General features: G+C 40.0%; 1 protein-coding gene across 2 annotated transcripts in view; it reads left to right on the top strand.

Moving 5' to 3' along the window:
- The first annotated feature begins 7,229 nt into the window (after nucleotides 1-7,229).
- The window catches only part of LOC124555072 (sorting nexin lst-4), a 103,613-nt gene continuing 88,317 nt past the window's right edge, over nucleotides 7,230-22,525 (top strand). The window contains exons 1-2 of one of the 2 annotated variants that reach the window (XM_047128859.1): nucleotides 7,230-7,414; nucleotides 7,966-8,127. In XM_047128859.1, the coding sequence (XP_046984815.1) occupies nucleotides 7,400-7,414; nucleotides 7,966-8,127 (177 nt within the window). In that variant the 5' untranslated portion in view covers nucleotides 7,230-7,399. Of the gene's footprint in view, nucleotides 7,423-7,965; nucleotides 8,128-22,525 lie in introns of both variants that reach the window. The other variant, XM_047128858.1, reaches the window with a different exon arrangement.

Here is a 22,525-nt window from a genome sequence, read left to right as displayed (position 1 = left end):
TGTTATGAACTACAAAAATCGGCCCTCGGCAGACAAATTGCCGCTGCTCAAACCGTACATAATAGTGTGGGATGTAGCACGCATTTTCAATAAAATCAGATCAAGAATGCCTCCTTTGGACTCACCTCCCAGAAATGTTTTCACACCTGCTGATGAGGGTAATGCCTTGGCAGACATCTTTCAAGCAAATTTTCGATCAGTTCACGAACTTCAAGATACGCCACATGCGCAGAGGATTGAAGAAACGTCACTGCCTTACTGGTAGACCAAGAAGAGGAAAATGAGACTGATATAACTGTATTCGCATCAGAAGAAGACCACTCCCTCAGCAGATACTTGCTCAATAATAAGGCACCAGGGCGAGACGAAATAACCAGCAAATTATTGGAGGAACTACCTCAGGAAGCCCACACCTGGTGAACATATTCAATGAAATAATAAGATGAAGAACACACAGACGGTTTGGAAACACGCCATTTATTTATTTAGTTCTTTGATCATATGTAGTACATCGTTCAAGATGATACTAGACTTAACTAGGTCACAACAGAGAACAGTTTTCAAGGTTATACATAGTCCTAAATGCTATGTGTTACCAGATTTACATTTATTGTAATTCACGTATGGACTCACTGAATAGAAGCAGTGGTACTGTAGATATTCTGTGACAAATCTATCAAAAGCACTAATATTTAGTATATATTCTATATAATTTGGCAACTTATTGAATAGTTTTATTCCCATGTAGGATGCACCTTTCTAATGTAAACTTGTATTGGCTGGGAATAAATGCAATTTACCTTTCAATCTAGTGTTGTGATTATGTAAGTCACAATTTTTTGTCTAATGCTGTCCCAATTAAATTTTTTTAATTTACATTAGTGTGTCAAGAATAAACATATGTCTTATACAAGCACTTTCAGTGTTTTAAATATCGTTTTACATGGCGGTATAGCTATGCTCCCAGTAATAATCTTAATGGCTCTTTTTTGGACTCCGAAGGTCCACAGAGCTGCTGGTGAATTCCTCTAGAATATGAATCAGTACTTGAGATGCGCATTAAAATATGCATAATAGGCAGACATTAGAGCCTGTTCATTTATGCATCCTTTTGGAGTCCTTAAAAGAAACTAGTGTGTACTCAGCTTGGCATTAACGTGTTCAATACGTTTTTTTTCCATTTTGAGTAACTTTGAATCCAAATGCCAAGAAATCTTAGTACTCCTGTATTCACAGTGGGTCGTTGGTTGAGGGTGATATGTGGATAACGTAGAGTGTTGTTTGGAGATTTATGGAAATTTGTCGCTACTGTTTTCCTGTCGTTAGTAAAAAGCTGATTTATTGCTGACCATTTACTTAGTTGAATTGTAACAGAGTTAACTTCATACTGTGTATCTTCATTTATTGCTGCTTTTACTAATATTGTTCTGTCATCAGCAAATAGAATTATTTTGCGAGATTCAACATGCACATCCAGATCACTGTAAGCTACAGGATGAACATTAATAAAACCGACTAACCGCAGGGATGTATTCCTGACTTAAAATGGAGGAAAAAAGGTTGTATGAACATGTGTTCAGAAATGCACCGTTGCCATGGTAGAATGCGCTTACAAATGACAGTTCCTCTGACCACATGCCATGTGTTCCTTGTGTGTTGCATGCCCTAGCGCCCACTTGTGTCATATTGGTAATGTTGTGTCTGATTTACTTCACTTGCTGACTCACCTTGTAGTGGATGTGATACAGTATTGTAAACAGTGTCTCCATATTCAAATCGAGAGCTTGCTGACATGGTGTTTACTTACAGAAAGGCAAATTGCAACAGGTGGTGGGCGACAAGGTTGTATTAGGAGACCTATCCCCTCCAACAACAAAGGTGGTGGGCAACAAGTTTGTATTTGGAGACCTATCCCCACCGACAACAATCACAGCATTGAATGTTTGTAACAATGTTTCGCTGTTTGCTTGAGACAGGGTCGTTTCAGGAAGGATGTACCCAAAATGTTCAGACACTAGACTTGGAGGAAAATGTAATTAACACTGTGGAAGGCGACTGTCATGTCAGTACCAGACAATTGGCCCAAATGTGCAGGGTAAGTCAGACATTCTCCATGACAATTGTTGCTACCCTTATCACTTACAGCGTTTGCAGGGCTTACCAGTGACAGACTTTCTACATCGTGGGCAGTTTTTTCACTGGTTTCTTCGCCAGGCAACTACAAATCTCGTATTTGTGGCATCCATCCTATTCACAGATGAGGCCACCTTTACACGGAGTGGTATGTTCAACTTCCATAACACTCATCTGTGGGATAGTATACAGAACCCCCATGGTATGGTGTCAGCGAATCATCAGCATCAGTGCAGCCAGACTGTGTGGGCCTAGATAATTGGCGACTGTGTTTTGGGACCAGTCTTCCTTCCACATAGCCCAACAGGTTGGAACTATTGGCGTTTCTTGCTGGTGACTTTGCCTCCCCTGCTGGAAGAAATGCCACTGATGATTCGAAGGGTTATGTAGCTGCCACATGGTGGTGCTCCAGCCCATTTGACTATTAATGTCCGGATGCATCTTAATAGTGTCTTCCCTGGTCGCTGGATCGGATGAGGGTTTCCAGTTGGATGGCCTGCTCGTTCACTAGATCTCAAAACGTGCAATTTCTGATTATTGGACCATCTCAGAAATATCATGTATGCAGAGATAATTGCAGATTTGAAGACACTAGAACAGCATATTCATACTGCCTTGACACTGTTTCGATGCAGCCTGCCCCAGTTGAACAAGTGAGACAGAACATGCTATGGTGTGAACATGCTTGTGTTCAGGCACATGGAAACCATTTTCAACACATACTGTAGCTGTGGCTGTATGGTACAGCCTATAATAGAGTGCAGTCTCTGTAACAGTGTATGATTGAATAAATGGTCTCTAGCATGGAAATCATGCAGTTCCAGACATAAGTTCATTATACCTTTTTTGTTCTGTATCCTCTCATCGATCAATCCCTAGAGTTGCACACGGGTGAAAAACATCACCCTGTACACATCAGAAAAAGGAGGTACCATTACTGACCCTTCAGGTACCCCATAGGTGACTGGGCGTTCTTCTGACAGGTATTCTGAGACTACTTGTGCTTTTTCAGCTACATGTATAATGTCTAATTTTTGCTTGCAATCACTGAGACATGAACGAATCCATTCATTTTCTAATAACCTAATGCCAAAATACTCAAGCTTGTTTAGAAGAGTTCTGTTGTCTACTATGTCAAAAACTTTATTTAAGTCAAAGATATACCTGCTGTTTTTCAGCAATGGCTTTTAAAATCGTGCTTATGCATTCATAGATTGCCATTTGAGTTAATTTCTTACTTCAGAGACCATGTTGAGAACTGGCTAATACTCCATTTTTGTTTATAAACTTTATTAACTTATTGTGCATTATTTTTACCAATATTTTGATGGATGTAATAGGACGCTAGTTTATCACTTTAGCTTTGTCACCAGCTTTGAGTATTGAAACAATTTTGGATGTTTTTAGCTGATCCGGAAAGGTGCCCGTCTCTAATGTGCAAGTTCAATCCAGAAATTTACCAAAAGAAGGAATGGATTTGTGGTTTTGAAGAAATCAACATTGTTTTTTTGTTTTCCTTGGATGTCATTTGGGGGGAGATGTGAATTGGTGTAAGACCAGAATAACTAATATAGGGCATGTATGGTCTAAAATGAAAGTGCATGAAATGTCAAAGTGACACATGAATAATGTCCTTAGTCTTTCATTTCTAGCCAAAAACCAACATTCAGCAGAAATTAGATTCGCAATATAGACAAACAGTTAACAGCCACAACAAACGTTTAAAAAAGATTAGATACATATATTGAACTTAATTATAAACTGCATTCAGTAGTGTGGTGCTTTGGAAGTGGCTCTCAGGGGCCACCATGAATCTGATGCCTCTCAAAATTAGGGTTTTTTTTTTTTTGGAAACTAATTCAGTTCAGCAAGTAACTGGATAAAGGTCTTCAAGTTCATCTCATTCAAGCATCAGTGTTCAAAGGCATTACTAAGAGTGTTCAGAACGAGCTGCTGCATTGCACATTCGAGGTGTACCATGATGATGTTCGTAAAGAAATAAAACGTGCCTATATGTTGCACTAATCGCGGATGAAAGCACAGCTGTGTCTTGCGAATTTCAATTGGCAACTGTTTTGCGTTGTGTTGTTAACGGAAAACCTGTTGAACGATTTCTGGAACTTTCTTTATCCAGAAAGTCAGAATGCTCATCTATAGCTGAGAGTATTCTGAGAGAAATTGAACCACTAATTGTCGATGATCGAGCATAACTAATAGCTCAGAGTTACGATGGTGCAAACATTATGAACGGCAAGTCGAACAGGGTTCAGAAATTAGACAAATATCCAAACGCAAACTACATCCATTGTTATGCGAATCAGTTCAACTTTATGTCTACATCAGCCTCTGTTAATCGCAAAGCCCGCATCTTTTTTACATACCATTCAGGTAATTCTTCTTTCTTTCCTAACTCGCCACAGAAATCAAAAGTGTTGCAGAGCATTATTCCAAAAACCTTGCCCCTTGTGTGTGTGACGACGTAGAATTACCAATCGCAAGCAGTAAAAAATGTTTTTGAAAACAGGGAAAATTCTTATTACTGTTATGGATGTTACTGAAACAAGTGAGAGCGTAACTACCTCCTACTATTGAAAAAGCTGGTTCACACAAACAAAGACTGCAAGATAACGAATTCATTTTCTGGCTATCATTTCTCTATAAGACATACTTTTTAGTCAGCTTCAGAAGAAGATAACAGAACCGACCACAGCAATGCAAGACAACCAGCACTTTGAAGCAGTAATGCAAAACAGCAGAGATGATACCGACTCCATCCTTAACGAGATTATGTAGTTTCTAAATGATGAAACGATGCCTGCCAAGAAGCCACAGATTCTTTATGAGCATAAAAAAGGAGATACGTTGGAAATGTGCGATGTCATCCTTTCTGAAATAAAACTACTTTGTCAGTTCACTGGACACCTCATTGCAGTCAAATTATTTGATGTAAATCAGTTTGACAAGTACGTCACAGAGTTTCCTGACAAATACCTGGAAATTAAAGACACCTACACATTTCTGGAAAAAAGATAGTTGAGGCGTGAGCTTCAAGTTTTCTATGCTAGGCTTGAGTTGAGAGCAGTAGCATTTCTTTCGCTGATTCTAGAGGATGAACTTTGTGACACATTCTGCGAGACTGTTAAAGTTTTGAAACTACTAATCAAGACGCGTATCTCGACATCAGGCACTGAGCGGTGCTTTTCAATGCTCAAGAGAATTAAAACGTTCCTATGAAAGACCACGAAAGAAGAATGAGTGCCTTAGGGTTGCTATCCTGTGAAAAGTGATTTGTGTGTAAAATTGAACATTTCAAACTGAGAAGACAGATTTATTTGCCAACAAGAAGGAGTGACGAATCAAGTTGCAGTGTTGTTCCTACTAATTATTTTGAAGCTGTCTTCCCAAAGTCATGAACTTGCTGCTTTTGGTGAATACACTACTTTTAGTTTTAAATGTTGGTAATTTGATTAAATTTGGTTCGCAAAATCCAGATTGCAAGTTCGAATAATTTATACATGCTCTATTATTTCTCGTACTGGCACTCATGTTGTAGCGGACATTTTTCTGACAGTCGCCCGCGAACGTGAACCAAACGATGAGTTCTGGCTGTCGAGGGGAGAAGAGCGGAGTGGGGAAACAAGTTACGCCTCCCTCTCACAGGGCTGGCAGCCTACGTCCGTGTTCTGCGTTCCTGGGTAGGCAAACCGATATAACAATGTGCATATGGATCGCTGATTACATCTGGCGTCGTGAGAGTCAAAAAAATGGTTCAAATGGCTCTGAGCACTATGGGACTCAACTGCTGAGGTCATTAGTCCCCTAGAACTTAGAACTAGTTAAACCTAACTAACCTAAGGACATCACAAACATCCATGCCCGAGGCAGGATTCGAACCTGCGACCGTAGCAGTCTTGCGGTTCCAGACTGCAGCGCCTTTAACCGCACGGCCACTTCGGCCGGCTCGTGAGAGTCATATTCGAACCCTGTGACAGGGCAAGATTACTCTCTGCACTCATTTCAAAATAAGAAAAGGAAACAACCAGCAAGCATAACTCAAAGCAAAGCGGAGCACATAAATCATCTGGTAACGGCAAGAGCGCAATTGTTAGCTGAAGTTGGTGGTGTCGTTACGTGATAGTTTAGGACCGATTTCTACCGGTATCTTAAGCACCCATACATCAAAACACCCCCTGCTTGTGATTTCCTCGTTAAAGTGACGGAATGTACCCTGTGAGGAGTGAAGAATTGTGCTGTTGATATGCGTGCGCGTGTGTGCATTTGTGTGTGAGAGAGAGACTTTCGGAGTTAGTGTTACGTTTTATATCTCATGCAGACATGCGAAAAAGATAGCTAAAGCAACTTCTCGCTCTCTTTCTTATGCAAAAACTTGCTATCATATTCTACAGGAATATATCAATCTCTTGCTGTGCATAAGAAGGGCGCTGTTGAAATAAGTGTTTATTTTTGTTTCTCTGAACGTTTTGTTTGATATAATATCTTATGAAATATATGAATTATCGACAAAGTTCCGTAATATGTTCGATACTAGCAAACTAAGTTTTTTTGGCACCACCAATGGGAATGCCTCAGCGGCCGCCACTGGTGTACCATATGGAACACAACTCAGGTCTGGTTGCAAGTTACTAGCCTACTGCCCATTTTTTTCATTATACACAGTCCGATCGCTGTGGTATCACATGTACGTATTAATCAATCTGGATACTTAGGTGAAACACGAAAAAAGTTTATCTGCACGGGAGGAAAGAAAATCAAATTGCGTACGCTTTCCCACCACCAATATATTGTTAATTGGAGACGCAGCTGCGAACTGTTCCAAAGTAATTTGAATATTCAGGTCTTATAATCTGTCAATTATTAATTTTATAATTAACATTGCTCCTAAAATTAGTTCCTTGTGCACGAAGTTCAGAAGCTACATAACAAATTATTTTCATATCACATCTTCTTCGGTCAAAAACGCGTAAGTCTTGCCTGGATACTGAAGTTTCGTATCTGTAGCTCATTAGCTTGCGTAGCCTTCCTTATTCCTCTAATAAGTAAACAACTGTACAATCCCCAGCGACAAATATTGGCACTTTCATGTTCTTCAGAATAATGAATTTCACGAAATCGTTGGGTTTACGATTAACGTGATCCAAAGATCATGACCATTTGTAGTTCAGTAGCGCTGAGGCACGCCCTCTCGTTGAATGTTATTGGTTTGATCAAAGAAAAGTAGCGGTAATGGTTTAATTGACAGCGTTAAATGGTGATATGGCGGGTAAGCAGGTAAGGTGCGTTACGTCGTGGAAGAGCTGTGTTTAGTGTAAACAGTTTATAATAGTGCTTTGGTGGAAAAAGAAGTAACCTCGCGACAATTCAAAGCATAGACCTGCTGGGGATGACACATACTTGACACGTAGGCTGCAGTGCAAATATCGCGAAAAATTGTGACATTTGTTTCCACAAACGTTATGTGTTTGTTCTTTTGGTGTATCTCGGACGGTTTTGAATCAAACGAGTCCACTTAGCAGGCGCCCGAAACACGAAAATTGTGCAATTTTAGGTTAATTTGTCATTTGGTGTAGTATTACTGATAGTCGAACCAATTGACTGTATATGCGACGTCTGTGATGTCAACCCTTTTTTTTTAAAAAGTCAGTAGTGTTTTGATTCTGCACACTAGTGTATGAACTTTAGTATTCAGTTGTATTAACATTAGTATATATGCTTACGATCTGGTATTGGATATTTCTTCTTCAAACTGTGCAAGTGTTAGACTTTTATTGAATTATATTTTGGCTTCGATATGACACGGGAAATATCTCACAGGTGAGAGCATTGTACGCATTCGATGGAGAGCCTGGCACAGCAGAACTTTCAATTGAACCAGGAGAAGTACTATATGTCACTCGAGAAGATGTTGGAGAAGGCTGGTGGGAAGGCCAGAACCACAAAGGAGACATTGGACTTTTCCCAGCAGCTTATGTTGAGGTAATACTTTTCTTTCTAGTGTAAAAAGGTAATGGATATTGGTTTGTTTACAAATACACTTACAGTTTAATGTTTACTCTCTCTCTCTCTCTCTCTCTGTCTCTCTCTGTCTCTCTCTGTCTCTGTGTGTGTGTGTGTGTGTGTGTGTGTGTGTGTGTGTGTGTGTGTGTGTGTGTAAATTTGCAGAGCAAATTACTGGTATATATATCAGGGACAGTGGACCCAAAACAGAATCTGTGGCACACCATGCTGATTAGAATTCTGAGTGCCTATTGCTATGTGGTGGACACAGAACTGATGCTTTACTCTGTGTTGTGGTGATATTGTAAAAGTTGACTATCTGCTATTCCATAATATTTACACTTCTGCATGGGGATTTCACAGTTCATAAAATATGATGCTTCACCCAACTCATAAAATATTCCCAATAATAAGCTATAATTTATTTTTTCTGACACACACTCATTCACTCTTGGACCACAACAAGGGGGAAAAATCCAGTAAACATGGGCTCTAAAATGCACACCTTAGCAGCTGTGAGCACTTATTAATCTTTGAAACACCTCTTTGATTGAACAAGCGCTCATACCTCTTATGGAATGCATTTTAGAGCCCATGTTACTGTGCTTTTTGTCGTGTTTTGTCCATACTACCACTTCTAGAAATTTGCACATTAGTTAGTACCCATTAGTTCTTAAAGTCTTCGTGACTTCGGTTATGTTTTAGGCCAAAATCATTCTAGATAGTTTACTGGGGCTAGTTTGTGTGCTGATTTTGTTTTAAGAAATGGCCATTGCAAGAACAAATTTATACCTGCTTGATATACTTAGTGAAGCCAAGCTGTGTTCTATGCTTTCCATACATTTTTTTTTTTTGTTTGGAAATTGAGATAGATGTAATTTGTTGTGCATTTATGTTCTACAGATTGAAACAATTTTTAGTCTGGAACTGACATGCACAAATGTGGTCAGAAAACTATATCTTTAAATATTAGTTCTTGAAATGTTCATGACTAGAGCAATTTTTAAGAATTTGGGCACCTAATTAGATGGAATGAAGGTATTGATTGGTAACTCAAGAAACTTTAAAACATCTTGTGGCATAAGATCAGTATTTCCATTGTCCAGAGAGAAGTAAAACTTCTATGTTTTCAGCCTTTTGTGTTGTAGTGAAATACTCCAATAAATGATTTTTTTTTTCACAAGGAACAAATAGTGGAATTAGTTGGATAGTCTGTGAAGCCTCTAGAGTCATTTAGGCTACTGACACTTATTTGACAGTTCTTAATCATTGATTATGCCAATCAACAGAAATCTACCTTAAATTTTGATAACTGTATGAAGATGACTGGTTCCTTACAGGTGCCTCATGAAACTTTGGAAAGTTACATATGTATTGTGTGTCGTTAGCATGATACTCCAACCAAACATTGAAGGAAAAAAATTACGCCGTGTAATAAAAGACCTGGAAATCATCCCAGTAGATCTTAACTTATATGAACCCTTGTTGTCGTAACCTGGTATTGTGTGTTCGTAATTAAGAACAAAAGAAAATCCCATATAATTTAAGTAACAACAGTTCTGGGTATAAGATGTGGTCACAGTCTCAGATCCTGTGGTACTAAATGTTACGAGGCAAAAGAAAAATTATCAGAATGTAACATCACTAGCTGTATAAAAAAAAAAAAAGGGAGTTTGAATTATATGGATGGTGTACTTCCATAAGTATCTGCTTACACATATTAATGACACATTTCTCCACTGTTGGACACTCTGCCAAACACTTAAGTTTGAGCTGCAGAGTGATTCTGTAGGCATACTGTGGGGCAGAATGAGTGTCATAATGTTTTCTGACATATTATATATTAATGATAGTTTTGACTTTTTATTTTAAAATTAGTTATATATGTGAATTCATACAGGCTAGTACTACATAAGCAGTATATGCTTATTATTTTGGTCCGGATTGTTATACTAGTATTCTATAATTTGTTCTGTCAGGTTAGTTTGTGTGGAATTTTTGTGTTACCAAGATGAAACTGCATTTGATATCACCTTTGGAAACCCATGACCTGATACGTCTGATATTGTGTTCTGAGTCACTGTGTATCATTGGGAACTTCATTACAGTTGACATCTGAGGAATACTGCTTCATTCTAGCATGCTAGAACTATAAGTATTTCCATCTATATTGATATTGAAAGCTTAAGAAAAATATTTACCTCATAAAATTCTTAAAAGTTTGCTCTTTTGTGTCAACCCAGAGGTCAACATTAACAGCTGGGAGAACAATGTTAACAAGCCCATTCGATACTCGTTACTACTATTAAACTTGTACGAATGATGAAGGAAATGGACATTAGACAGCCTAATGTCCTGGATGGTGATAAAGCCATGGAGTTCTCATCTCTCATTAAATTTCATTGAGAGTATTGTGTGTGTGTGTGTGTGTGTGTGTGTGTGTGTGTGTGTGTGCGCCTCGTCCCCTTTTTTGCTAAAGTTCAGATTATTGTTGTGCTTTTAATGTGGTTTGCCCAATATTTTTACATTCTACATCTACATATATACTTGGCATGTCACTGTATTGTGTGCGGTTGAGGGATACTACTACTACTACTAGTATTAGTAGTAGTCATTTCCGTCATTGGCTTTCCTGAAACTTCCTGGCAGGTTAAAACTGTGTGCCCGACCGAGACTCGAACTCGGGACCTTTGCCTTTCGCGGGCAAGGGCTCTACCATCTGAGCTACCGAAGCACGACTCACGCCTGGTACTCACAGCATATTGGCTTTCCTGTTCCACTGGGTGATAGTGAGGGAGAAATGAACTGTCTGTATGCTTCCATACAACCCAAGATTTATTTTATCTTTGTGGTCTTTATGGGGAAATGTACGTTGGTGGCAGTACAGTCGTTCTGCAGTCAGCTTCAAATACTGGTTCTCTAAATGTTCTCAATAGTGTTTCCGAAAAGAATGTTGCCTACTCTCCAGGGATTCCCATTTGAGTTCCCAAAGCACATTGTTTGAGCCCACTGGTAACTAGCAGCTTGCCTGTGAATTGCTGGCCTCCATCAGTCTGACCTGCTGGGGGTCCCAAACAATACAGCAGTACTCAAGAGCAAGTCGTACTAGTGTCCTATATGTGGTCACCTTTACAAATTTTCCTCAAATTCTCCCAATAAACCGAAGTCAGCCATTCAATCTTTACATGCTCATTCCATTTCATATCACTTTGCAACTTTACACCTAGATATTTGAGGTGGCTGTCGAGCAGCACACTACTAATACAGTATTCAAACTTTACAGGATTATTTTTCTACTGATCTTCATTAACCTTCATTTTTATACATGTAGAGCTAATTGCCATTCAACACACCAAAAAGAGATTTTTGTCTGTTATCTTGTATCCTCATACAGTCACTCAATATTACCTTCCCATACACCAAATCACCATCAGAAAACAGCTGCAAATTGCTGCTCACCATGTCTGTCAGACCCTGTATTATACAGAGAATAGAGCAGTCCTATCATGCTTTCCTGGGGCACTCATGACGATACCCTTGTCTCTGATTAATCGTCGTAGAGGACAACTTTTATGGTATTCTGTTAATTAAGAAGTCTTTGAGCCACTCATATATCTGGGATCCTATTCCATATGTTCGCACCTCCACTAAATCTACAATGGGACACAGTGCCGGATGCTTTTTGGAAATCCAGGAATATGAAAGCGTACTATATGGTAATTAGTTTGTTTGGTACCAAAAACAGAATAGGTAAGAATAGTTTCTAATATTTGATGTAAGATTTACGAAGGTATGGAGAGGAATAATACTGAGGATGGTATGGAACACTAACGTACATGAATATGAGGATGAATAAGTGTGGGAACTTTGGTAACTTTAATGCATGTTTGAATACCTAAGGCAGGTTTCAATACTGTTGGTTGACAGTCATTATATACCTTGTTGGGGTTAGTTCTGATCTACTTTCATTTGCTATTGAATGCTTCATTAGTTTCCTGATTAAATTGAGCGTTATTTGGGTTGTTTATAGGTTGGCAAAACATTCTGTGCTTATTGATGTATTACTCAACCATGATATTATTGCACTTGGCTTTGCATGGCTGTTACTAGAAATGTAGTGTGACGTTACATTACACCCAAGTGCAGTGATGGCTAAGGAAAATGCATTGCACTGTGAATGATTTAAAGACACCTGTGTATATACTCCAAATTGGTTCGGAGGGTCCTTGTGAATTGTCAAGATAAAAACTCAGGATAAGTCGACAGAAGTGCCCTTTCCCAGGTGTAAGAATATTGTGATAGACTAAGACAAGAAATATGAAGTGCAATGAATGGTGCTTGTTTTAACTCTTTCTGAACGCCATCATACACAAGATCTGCTGACAAGTTACCATCCCTGCAGAGAAACATGGTCAACTGAAGTTTACAGTGCCCGTCAGCTTTGACAGGGGATGTAACTATGTTGTGTGACGACATTGTGGTACAACGTCTCTGAATTGAATTGTGTTTGCAGGTGGCATGCTGGAGAAAGCAGTGGTGGACTTAAGCTTGGGATGTTTGTTTGTAAATTATTTGCAATTGATGTTAGCGTGGCATTGGAGTTAGTACTGTGTATTGCTCAGTGTTTTGGGAGTTCGTGAGTAAGTTACTTTAATGTCGTTAGTAATTGGCTACTGATTAGTTTTTGTTTAGGAATTATTAGTTTGTAATGTTGTTAATGCTTTGAAATTTAACTTATATTTTTCATTTGGTACTTGCTATGGCTCTTACAACAAAATTTTGTTTTCATTCATTAGTTGCTGCTATGGATAATGATATTGCTGCTACAATTAGATTTCTCTGGTTATATGGCCTCGTGGAGGAATGTGTGAAATGTTAGCAGTTCAGTGAATTTGAGACTGACTGAAGTTGCTGCTTCTCAAACCAGGGATGAATACATGTGGCAGTGGTGGTTTGATATTTGGAGGTCACTTGGGAGAGGGTGTTTAATGTGGTTTTCAGTGTTTTGTAAGGAAGGAGGGGGTCAGTTAAGTTTGTGTTAGTTTTTGTTTGGACTGAGTTGTATTTTTTTTTTTCTGAAATTATGAATGATATTAGTAGTAGTTAATTACAGTTTTATGTTGGTATTGTGTTGGGGGCGGGTATCAGGTGGATGGTGCCAAGGGGTAAGGAGTAATGGATTTCAGTAATGGTTTAGTTTTTAGTGGTGGGGGGGGGGGGGGGGGCGCTAATATTTGTAACTGATATTAAAATTCGTTAGAGTAGCTTCCTGTGATTTTGTGGTTTGGGTTGGTAGTTTAAGTTCATATATAGTAGTTTATAGTGGTGAATATTGTGGAGTGTGCTGCCATTATCTTGGTCTGGTTTTGATAGTAGTTAATTCTGCCAGTTGTGGATTGTTTGTATCATGGCATCTTTAGAAGCTATATAGGTCAAATGAGATTTTGGCGCTGTGTGTGGATTCGTGGTATTGTGATAGGCATAGAAGCTATATAGCTAGGCTGAAATTTCTGACAACCTTTTCTTCCCCTAGTTTTTCATTGTGGTGGTTGATTGACGAGGTTTTCATTTTTAATTTTTTTTTTCCCCACTAGTATTTGTTTTGGTATGCCCTCATTCTTAGGACTTGCACTTTTTTTTTTCCTCCGCCCAAAATGTCCAATTCCCACACTTGTCTGATTAGTTTAAAGTTATTTCTGGAAGTAAATATTTTTCACATAGGTTGTGTCTGTTTGCATGTTTAGTGTGTGATGTCAAGCTGGCCATATCATACAAGCTTTAAACTAGCCATCATCTTAAAGATGTAACGAGTCAAAGCAGATGTGTGGTAAAGCAAGCTTCAGATTTCTGGGAAACATACCTTTATACCAGTGCAAATCCTCAGATTTCTTTAAATGTGGGAATACATGGAAGCTGGAGAGTGGATTTTCCACTAGTTTTTGCTTCAGATACTTCAGGCTACAAATTATCAAAGTCCCTAAGTGAGCATGTGGATTGTGCTAATTAAAAGAAGTTAATAAATTAAGAATTCTGCAAACAATTGCCTCATATTCAGCTTAATGGTATTTCAGTACCATATCAGAAAACTCATATGTAGATTTGGATGACCATCCTAACTTAGGAGAGACTACTGTCTCAATGTGCTAGAAGACTTCTGCTTGCTTCTGTGCTCTCAAAAAGTTATGTAACGTATTTCCTTAGGATGGGAAACGTAAACTTGTGCAAGCACTCTTTTTATCCAGCCTCCACTATTGTGATGTAATTGAACATGGTTCAAGCAGTGAAAACTTGAGGTTAGAATCTGTCATGAATGCTTTGGTGCATTACATCTGCAACATTCATTGATCTGACCATGTCAGTGCTTCGTATACCCAGTTAGGTTGGGTGTGGTCAGACAGGTTATGTGACTATCCTACGTATGTGTACTTTATTGGCTCCACAGTACACAAGCATCCCATTACCTCACATCAGAGATTAAACACCTTTTGTGCCATCATAATTGAATCACAAGGTCCCACTTACCTATTATTCTAGCAGTGCTTACTCACAAAACATCAGAAAAATCTTTCGCTATGGCTGCAGTTCACCTCTGGAACAAATTTCCCCGCAGTATGCATGCAGTTCAATGCCCTGGTGCTTTTAAGAAGTTAAAGCACTTCCTTCCACCATCCTCATAGTGTTTCCCTAAAAAATTAACGTGTAAGGCTAACTCTTCCCCCACCCAACCCCCCTGCCCCCCCCCCCCCCCCATTAAATAGCTAAGTCAATGATTGTATCTTCTTTTCATAGTTATCCTTTCTGTTTTCCTTTTTCTGAGTCACAGCATCTTTCTTCCCTTATGTTGCTCTTCTCTCCGTCCTCCACACCTCTCTCTCATACTCACTGATACTAGCCCTCATAACTAAAAACTCGCCTTCTGTAATTTCAAATCATTGCTGTACTTATCATGTATGAATATAAACAGTATATGTGCTAGTGTAAATTTTTATTTCTGAATGTAGTATAACAGCTTTACTGAAAGATGTGTAATGTAAAACATGTAGAATGCATGGTAATCTTGGCAAGTAAAATAGGTAAATAAATAATTTCTTTCCTTCTTTATCTATCATATTGTCATAAAGCCAGTCCAGAAGGCTTACGCTTTTCTGCATGAGGCTTTGCCTGAAGGCTCAGTCTGTAACAGTCCTTTTGTTGTGCCTGTCTACAACTCGGCACATCATTTTTATGGTGAGTAGCAATCTATCCTTTTCATAATTGTTGATATTGCTATTGCAACCTGGACTTACCATTGTTTGGTACTATCCATAAATTTTGTTTGTAGGTTTGCTTTTTCTTGGAAGTTTGTGAACTTGAAATTTCAGTCAGTCTCTGTTAATGTTTTGTATGCATAGGTTATTGTTCCAGGTAAAATAATTAATTTTCAGAATGTTTGGTTTATTGTTATTTGGTCACAAGTAATTTGATGTGAACCATTATCTTCATGTGTTCAATAGCTTCAGCAGTTACTGGTATCCAGTTTGACTGTCAGTGACTAGGAAATATTACAAAGGTCCACATGTAACCCTGAAATACTGAAAGTTATGCTTAGATTATTAATTCAGTATTCAGAATGTGACAGATTGAAAGTACCACTGGTAGGTCATCTGGTGTGTACTGTCTTGCACATTCATGGAGCTGTCATGTCCTGTCAGGATCACATCTTGTAGATGGGATCCTCTGTCTCATGTTGAGGTGACACTTGGCAATATTAAAGTTCTGGGAGATGTACTATAATCAGAGAGTCAGTGCGTATCCAGGCAGGCTTTTACTGACTCCTTGTTGGATTACAAATAAGCAATTGAACCTTCAGATTTAATCACCAAACACTATGTAGCAAATGTGTCGAACTGCTGCATGTTAAAGATAGTTCTAAGAAGGGCAGGTCTTCTAATGATAATGCTGCATTTAAGTGTAACAGAATGTCATACTATTAAACACGATTTTTGTGTTAAAATGTCTATGAAGTTATTTATCTTTGCATAAGATATTAGTGTTTTCTAGCACACTAACATTGTGTTAGACTCCTTCATGTGCTGTCTGTACGTACATCTACACCTACACCCACACCAACATGGATACTCTGCAAATCACACTTAAGGAAGGGCCTGGCAGAGGGTTCATCGAACCACCTTCACAATAATTCTCTATTATTCCTATCTCATACAGCGCACGGAAAAAACGAACACCTATATCTTTCAGTGTGAGCTCTGATTTCCCTTATTTTATTATGGTGATCGTGTCTCCCTGTGTAGGTCAGTGCCAACAAGATATTTTTGCATTCAGAGGAGAGAGTTGATGGCAATTTTGTAAGAAGATTCTGCCACAGTGAAAAACGCCTTTGTTTTAATGCTGTCCATACCAAATCCTGTATCGTTTCAGTGACACTCCGTCCTCTATTTCACAATAATACAAAACGTGCTGCCCTTCTTTGAACTTTTTCGATGTACTCTGCCAGTCCTATCTGATAAGGATCCCACACTGCACAGCAGTATTCAAAAGTGTAGTGTAGGCAGTCTCTTTAGTAGATCTATTTAGTACATTTTCTAAGTGGGCTGCCTATAAAACACAGTTGTTAATTAGCCTTCTCCACTACATCCTCTGTGTGTTCCTTCCAATTTAAGTTGTTCCAAATTGTAATTACTAACTATTTAGTTGAATTTATGGGCTTTAGATTTTACTGATTTATCACGTAATCGAAGTTTAATGGATTCCTTTTAGGATTTCTATGGATGACCTCACACTTTTTGTTATTTAGGGTCAGTTGCCAATTTTTGCACCATCTTTTCTAAATCATTTTGCAATTTTTGATGTACTGATGCCTTTACTAGTCGGTAAACGACAGTGTCATATACAAACAAGCTAAGACAGCTGCTCAGTGTGTGTCCTAAATTGTTTATATAGATGAGGAACAGCAAAGGGCCTATAACACTATCTTGGGAATGCCAGAAATCGCTTCTGTTTTACTCAGTGACTTTCCATCAATTACTACAAACTGTGACCTCTCTGAATCCAGTCACATACCTGAGATGATATTCCATAAGCATGCAATTTCACTAAAAGTTCTTGGGTGGTACAGTGTTAAAAGCCTTCTGGAAATCTATAAATATGAAATCAATTTTAAATCCCTTGTCAACAGCACTCAGCACTTCGTGTGAGTAAAGACCTAATTGTGTTTCACAAGAACGAAGTTTACTAAATCCATCTTGACCATGTGTCAAGACTGTTTTCTTAGAGGTAATTCATAATGTTTAAACATAATATATGTTCCAAAATCCTGCTGCATATAAACGTGAATGATATGGACATGTAATTCAGTGGATCACTCCTACTACCCATCTTGAATATTGGTGTGACCTGTGCAACTTTCCAGTTTCTGGGTATGGATCTTTCATTGAGTGAAAACACTTGTATATGATTGTTAAGTATGGAGCTATTGTATCAGCATACTCTGAAAGGAACCTAATTGGCATACAGTCTGGACTAGAAGACTTGGCTTTTGTTAAGTGAATAAAGTTGCTTCACTACTCAGAGGATCTCTGCTTCTACGTTACTCATGCTGGCAGCTGTTCCTGATTCAAATTCTGGAATATTTAGTTTGTCTTCTTTGGTGAAGGAATTTTGGAAGGCTGTGTTTAGTAACTCTGCTTTGGAAGCACTGTCGTCGATAGTATTTCCATTGCTATCGCGCAGAGAAGGCATCGATTGTATCTCGCTGCTAGCTTACTTCACATATGACGAGAATCTATTTGGATTTTCTGTAAGGTTTTAAGAAAGTTTTGTTGTGGAAACTATTATAAGCATCTTTCATTGAAGTCGCACTAAATTTCGAGCTTCTGTAAAAGATCACCAATCTTGGGAATTTTGCCCTCGTTTAAATTTGGCATGCTTTGTTCGTTGTTTCTGCAACAGTGTTGGGACCTGTTGTGTGTACCAAGGAGGATCAGCTGTGTCATTTGTTGAGTTATTTGATATAAACCTCTCAATTGCTGCTGATACTGTTTCTTTGAATTCAAGCCACATCTGATCTACACTTACATTGTCAATTTGGAAGGAGTGGAGATTGTCTGTCAGGAAGGTGTCAAGTGATTTTTTTTCTGCTTTTTGAAGAGGTATATTTTTAATATATTTTTAATGATTTGGGTGTTGCAATATTCAATCTCGCTATCACAACCCTGTGTTCACTAATGCCATTATCTGTTTTGATGCTCATTGTTAGCTCAGGGTTATTTGTTGTAAGAGATAAAGTGTGTTTGCACAACCATTTACTATTTGCATGGGCTCGTGAACTAACTGCTCGAAATAATTTTCAGAGAATGCATTTACCACAAAGTTGGATAATGTTCTATGCATACTTCTGGAATTAAACATGTATTTTTGCCAACATATTGAGGGTAAATTAAAGTCACCACTAACTGTATGAGTTGGGTACGTGTTTTGAAATTAAACTCAAGTTTTCTTTTAACCTTTCAGCAATTGTACCATCTGCGTCAGGTGGTCAGTAAAAGGATCAAATTATTATTTTATTCCAGTTACCAAGAATGACCTCTGCCCATGCTAATTCACAGGAACTATCTACTTCAATTTCGCGACAAATTAAACAACCTGTAACAGTAACAAACACACCACCACTAACTGTGTATAGCCTATCTTTTCGAAACACTAAGAGGTTCTTTGCAAAACTGTGGCTGAACTTATCTCCGGCTGTAGCCAGCATTTAGTGCGTATAATGATTTGAGCATCAGTGCTTCCTATTAGCACTTGGAGCTCCGGTACTTTCCCAATACAACTATAACAATTTACAACTGTCACACCGATGGTTCCCGTATCTACGTTCTTCCTGTTTTTGGCCTGCAGCCCTTTGTGTGTTTTCCTGAGATCGTCTAACCTAAAAAACCGCCCAGCCCATGCCACACAGCTCCTGCTACCCATGTAGCCGCTGCCGCCTGGTTGTAGTGGACTCTTGATGCATTCAGCAGAACCCGAAAACCAACCACCCTATGGTGCAAGTCGACGAATCTGCAGCCTACATGGTTGCAGAACCAACTGAGTCTGTGATTCAGACCCTCCACTCAGTTCTCTACGAGAGGTCCACAACGGGTCCTGTCAACTATGCTGCAAGTGGTAATCTCAGCTTTCATCTCGCAAACAAGACTGGCAGCCTTTACTACTTCTGTTAGCCACTTGAAACCAGAGCGAATCTCTTGCGATCCAAAGTGACACACATCATTGGTACCGATATGAGCCACCACCTGCAGTTGGCTGCACCCTGTGCTCTTCATGACATTCAGAAGGACCCTTTCCACATCTGGAATGACTCTACCTGGTATGCAGATGAGTGCACAATGGCTTTCTTCCTCTTCTTGCCCCCCCCTCCCCCCCCCCCCTTCCCCGAGCTATTGCAGTCTCCTTTCCTTTCCAGGCTGCACTACCATTGCAATTAATGGCCTGGTGACAGCTCATGGGCCGACAGTGTCCCCCTCTTTGTGTGCTGACGATTTTTGTATCTACCTCGCTTCCTCTGTAATGGGCGCTGCAGAATGCAGTCTACAGGGGGCAATCTGCCGGGCGCACTCACGGGCTGTCTCCTATGGCTTTCAGTTTTCGGCGGCCAAGACGTGTCATGCATTTCTGCCATCGCTGTACAGTCCAGCCCCATCTGGAACTGTTCCTCGATGGCCAGCCCCTCAAGGTAGTGGACACCCATCGCTTCGTGGGTCTGGTCTTTGATGCCCGGTTGACATGGCTCCCTCATCTTCGCCAGCTGAAGAGGACGTGCTGGTCCCATCTCAGTGTTGTTAGGTGTCTGTGCAATACCGCATGGGGTGCAGACTGCTCTGTTCTCCTGCGATTGTATCAAGCATTGGTCCAGTCTCGTTTAGACTATGGAAGTCCTGTCTGTGGTTCTGCGTTGCCTTCGACGCTGCAGATCCTAGACCCCATCCACTACTGTGGGGTCCGACTTGCGACTGGTGCCTTCTGGACTAGCTCCGTACTTAGCCTTCTTGCAGAGGCGGGGATTCCACCACTGCAAGTTTTGCGCCAACAATAGCTGATATCTTATGCGCTCCGCATTGCTGCACCCCAAAGCACCCAAGTTATGGTCTCTCTTATCCAGACACGGAAATCACCCTGCCGCAGTGGCGGCTACGATGTGGGCTTACCGTGGCTGTCTGCATTCAGTCGCTCTTTCCTCAGCCTCAGCAATTCCCTTTACCGCCTCGCTTCTCTGCTCACGCACATACCCCTCCTTGATGCGTCTCTCGGCCACAGCTCTGTCTTGATCTCTCAATCAATTCCAAGGATTATGTCCCTCTGATGGCTCTTTGCCACCAATTCTATTGTTTCCTCAGTTCATTCCAGGGTTCAGAAGTGATTTATGCTGATGGCTCCATGGTTGCTGGCCGCACTGGTTTTGCTTACACCTATGCGCAATGCACAGAACTTCGTTCCTTGCCCGATGGCTGAAGTGTTTTTACAGCAGAATTGGTAGCAATCTTGCGTGCACTGGACCACATCCGCGCATGCTCAGGACTTTCCTTCACTATCTGTAGGGACTCATTGAACGGTTTGCATGCTATCAGCCAGTGCTTCTGTCGCCACCCGTTGGTCATCGCTATCCAGGACTCCCTTTCTCTCCATGATCAACGTGGATGCTTGGTGGTTTTCATTTGGACCCCAGGCCATGTTGAGATTCCTGGCAATGAACTTGCCGATCGACTGGCTAAGTTAGCTACTACCAGGCCATCTCTTGCTATTGGTATTCCGGAAATCGACATTCGCTCGGCAGTACATCATCAGGTTTTGGGCCTTTGGGATGCAGAATGGCACACTCTTTCTTCGCCGAACAAGCTCAGGGCGATTAAGTATTCTACAACTCTGTGGTGGTCCTCCTCCTGGGCCTCTCATAAGGCCTCTGTCGCCCTATGCTGGCTCCGCATCGGCCGTACTTTAGGTTGACTCACGATTATCTCCTCAGTCGTGAGGACCCCCCTATCAGTCGTTGTGAATTGATGGTGACTGTGGGTCACATCTTATTGGACTACCCCAACTTAGCCACCCTGTGATGGACTTTTAGCTTTTTAGACTCGCTATCCCTGGTGTTGGCTGACAATGCCTCAGCGGCGGATCTCATTTTACGTTTTATTCGTGATGGGGGTTTTTATCGCTTTATTTAAGGGAGGGACCTTCCACCTTATCGGTGAGTGGAGGAGATGGTAGGCCCTCTTTCTCCCCCATTCGCCCCGACTGGATTGGCTTCAAGTGGGCTTGGTGGTTCACCTCTGCATTCACCCTCTACCTTCCCAGTCCTTTCCTTATGGGGTATGTTATGTCTTGAGCGTCTCTCTTGTCTCCTGTGCTTCTTCCTTCACGCCACTTTCATTAGTCACTTTCGTTCCCTCACCTCTTCTTCCAGCCTTTCCCTTCCTTCCCTGTCGATAGTTTATAATTTTATGGATATTGTAGTTCCCTCTTTTCATGTGGGATTTTGTCAGTTTTAGTTAATCTAAGGTTGGAGGGACTGATGACCACATACGTAGTTTGGTCCCTTCTCCAAGCAACCAACCCAGCCTCTGTGGTTGCCCAGATCTTGCAGGCTGAGAGGTTTCCTCTGAAACATAGTTTATTAAATTGGCTTCTACAGAGAAATGTAAACAAACTTTAATACAACCAAATATGTTGCAATGTGTAAGAGAATGACTGCAGATAGTGTGAAGAAAATCAATAGACCAGGGAATTTTAAAACCTTGTATTGACCTGCAGTATGTCCACATTGCCTATTATCCAAAACAGTGTTCAAACTGTCAAAAGTTGAGAGACATTGCTAGTGCATGCTGAAGTAAATGTAGTTTGCAGAAGTTAGGCTAAACTTCACACTTCACCTGTCTTTGCCACCAGCACAAGTAATGTCAGTGTTTCCTCAGGGAGCCTTGATTTGGAGTAGACAGTTTTTCTTAAAAGAATGAGGCAGGACAAAAATTTGAATCCTATGAAGAGGCCAGGTAAACAGAACACCAAACATAGACTTAACACACTTTTTTGTCAGTTAGTGGACTATTGTCACCACAGGCTGAATGACATGAGTAGTCAGTTAATGATGAAAAAATAATTTAACAATGCATAACATCCTTCATCTATATATGTGCATGCTTAACTTATAGCATATGCTGTTTGGCTTTCAAACACAAACTAGTGTTTGGGTTTATTTGGCTCTGAAAAACTTCTTGAGTTAAGCAGAAATTCCTTTTGTGAAAGTTATACAAGGGATCCAACACAACCTGCTACAGGAGTTCATTTACTGAAAAGATCTGTGACACAAATTTAGTTTCTCAACACACAA

Source organism: Schistocerca americana, chromosome X (assembly GCF_021461395.2).
Source record: "Schistocerca americana isolate TAMUIC-IGC-003095 chromosome X, iqSchAmer2.1, whole genome shotgun sequence".
NCBI classification, from domain to species: domain Eukaryota; kingdom Metazoa; phylum Arthropoda; class Insecta; order Orthoptera; family Acrididae; genus Schistocerca; species Schistocerca americana.
This window is presented reverse-complemented; position numbering and strand designations above follow the sequence as displayed.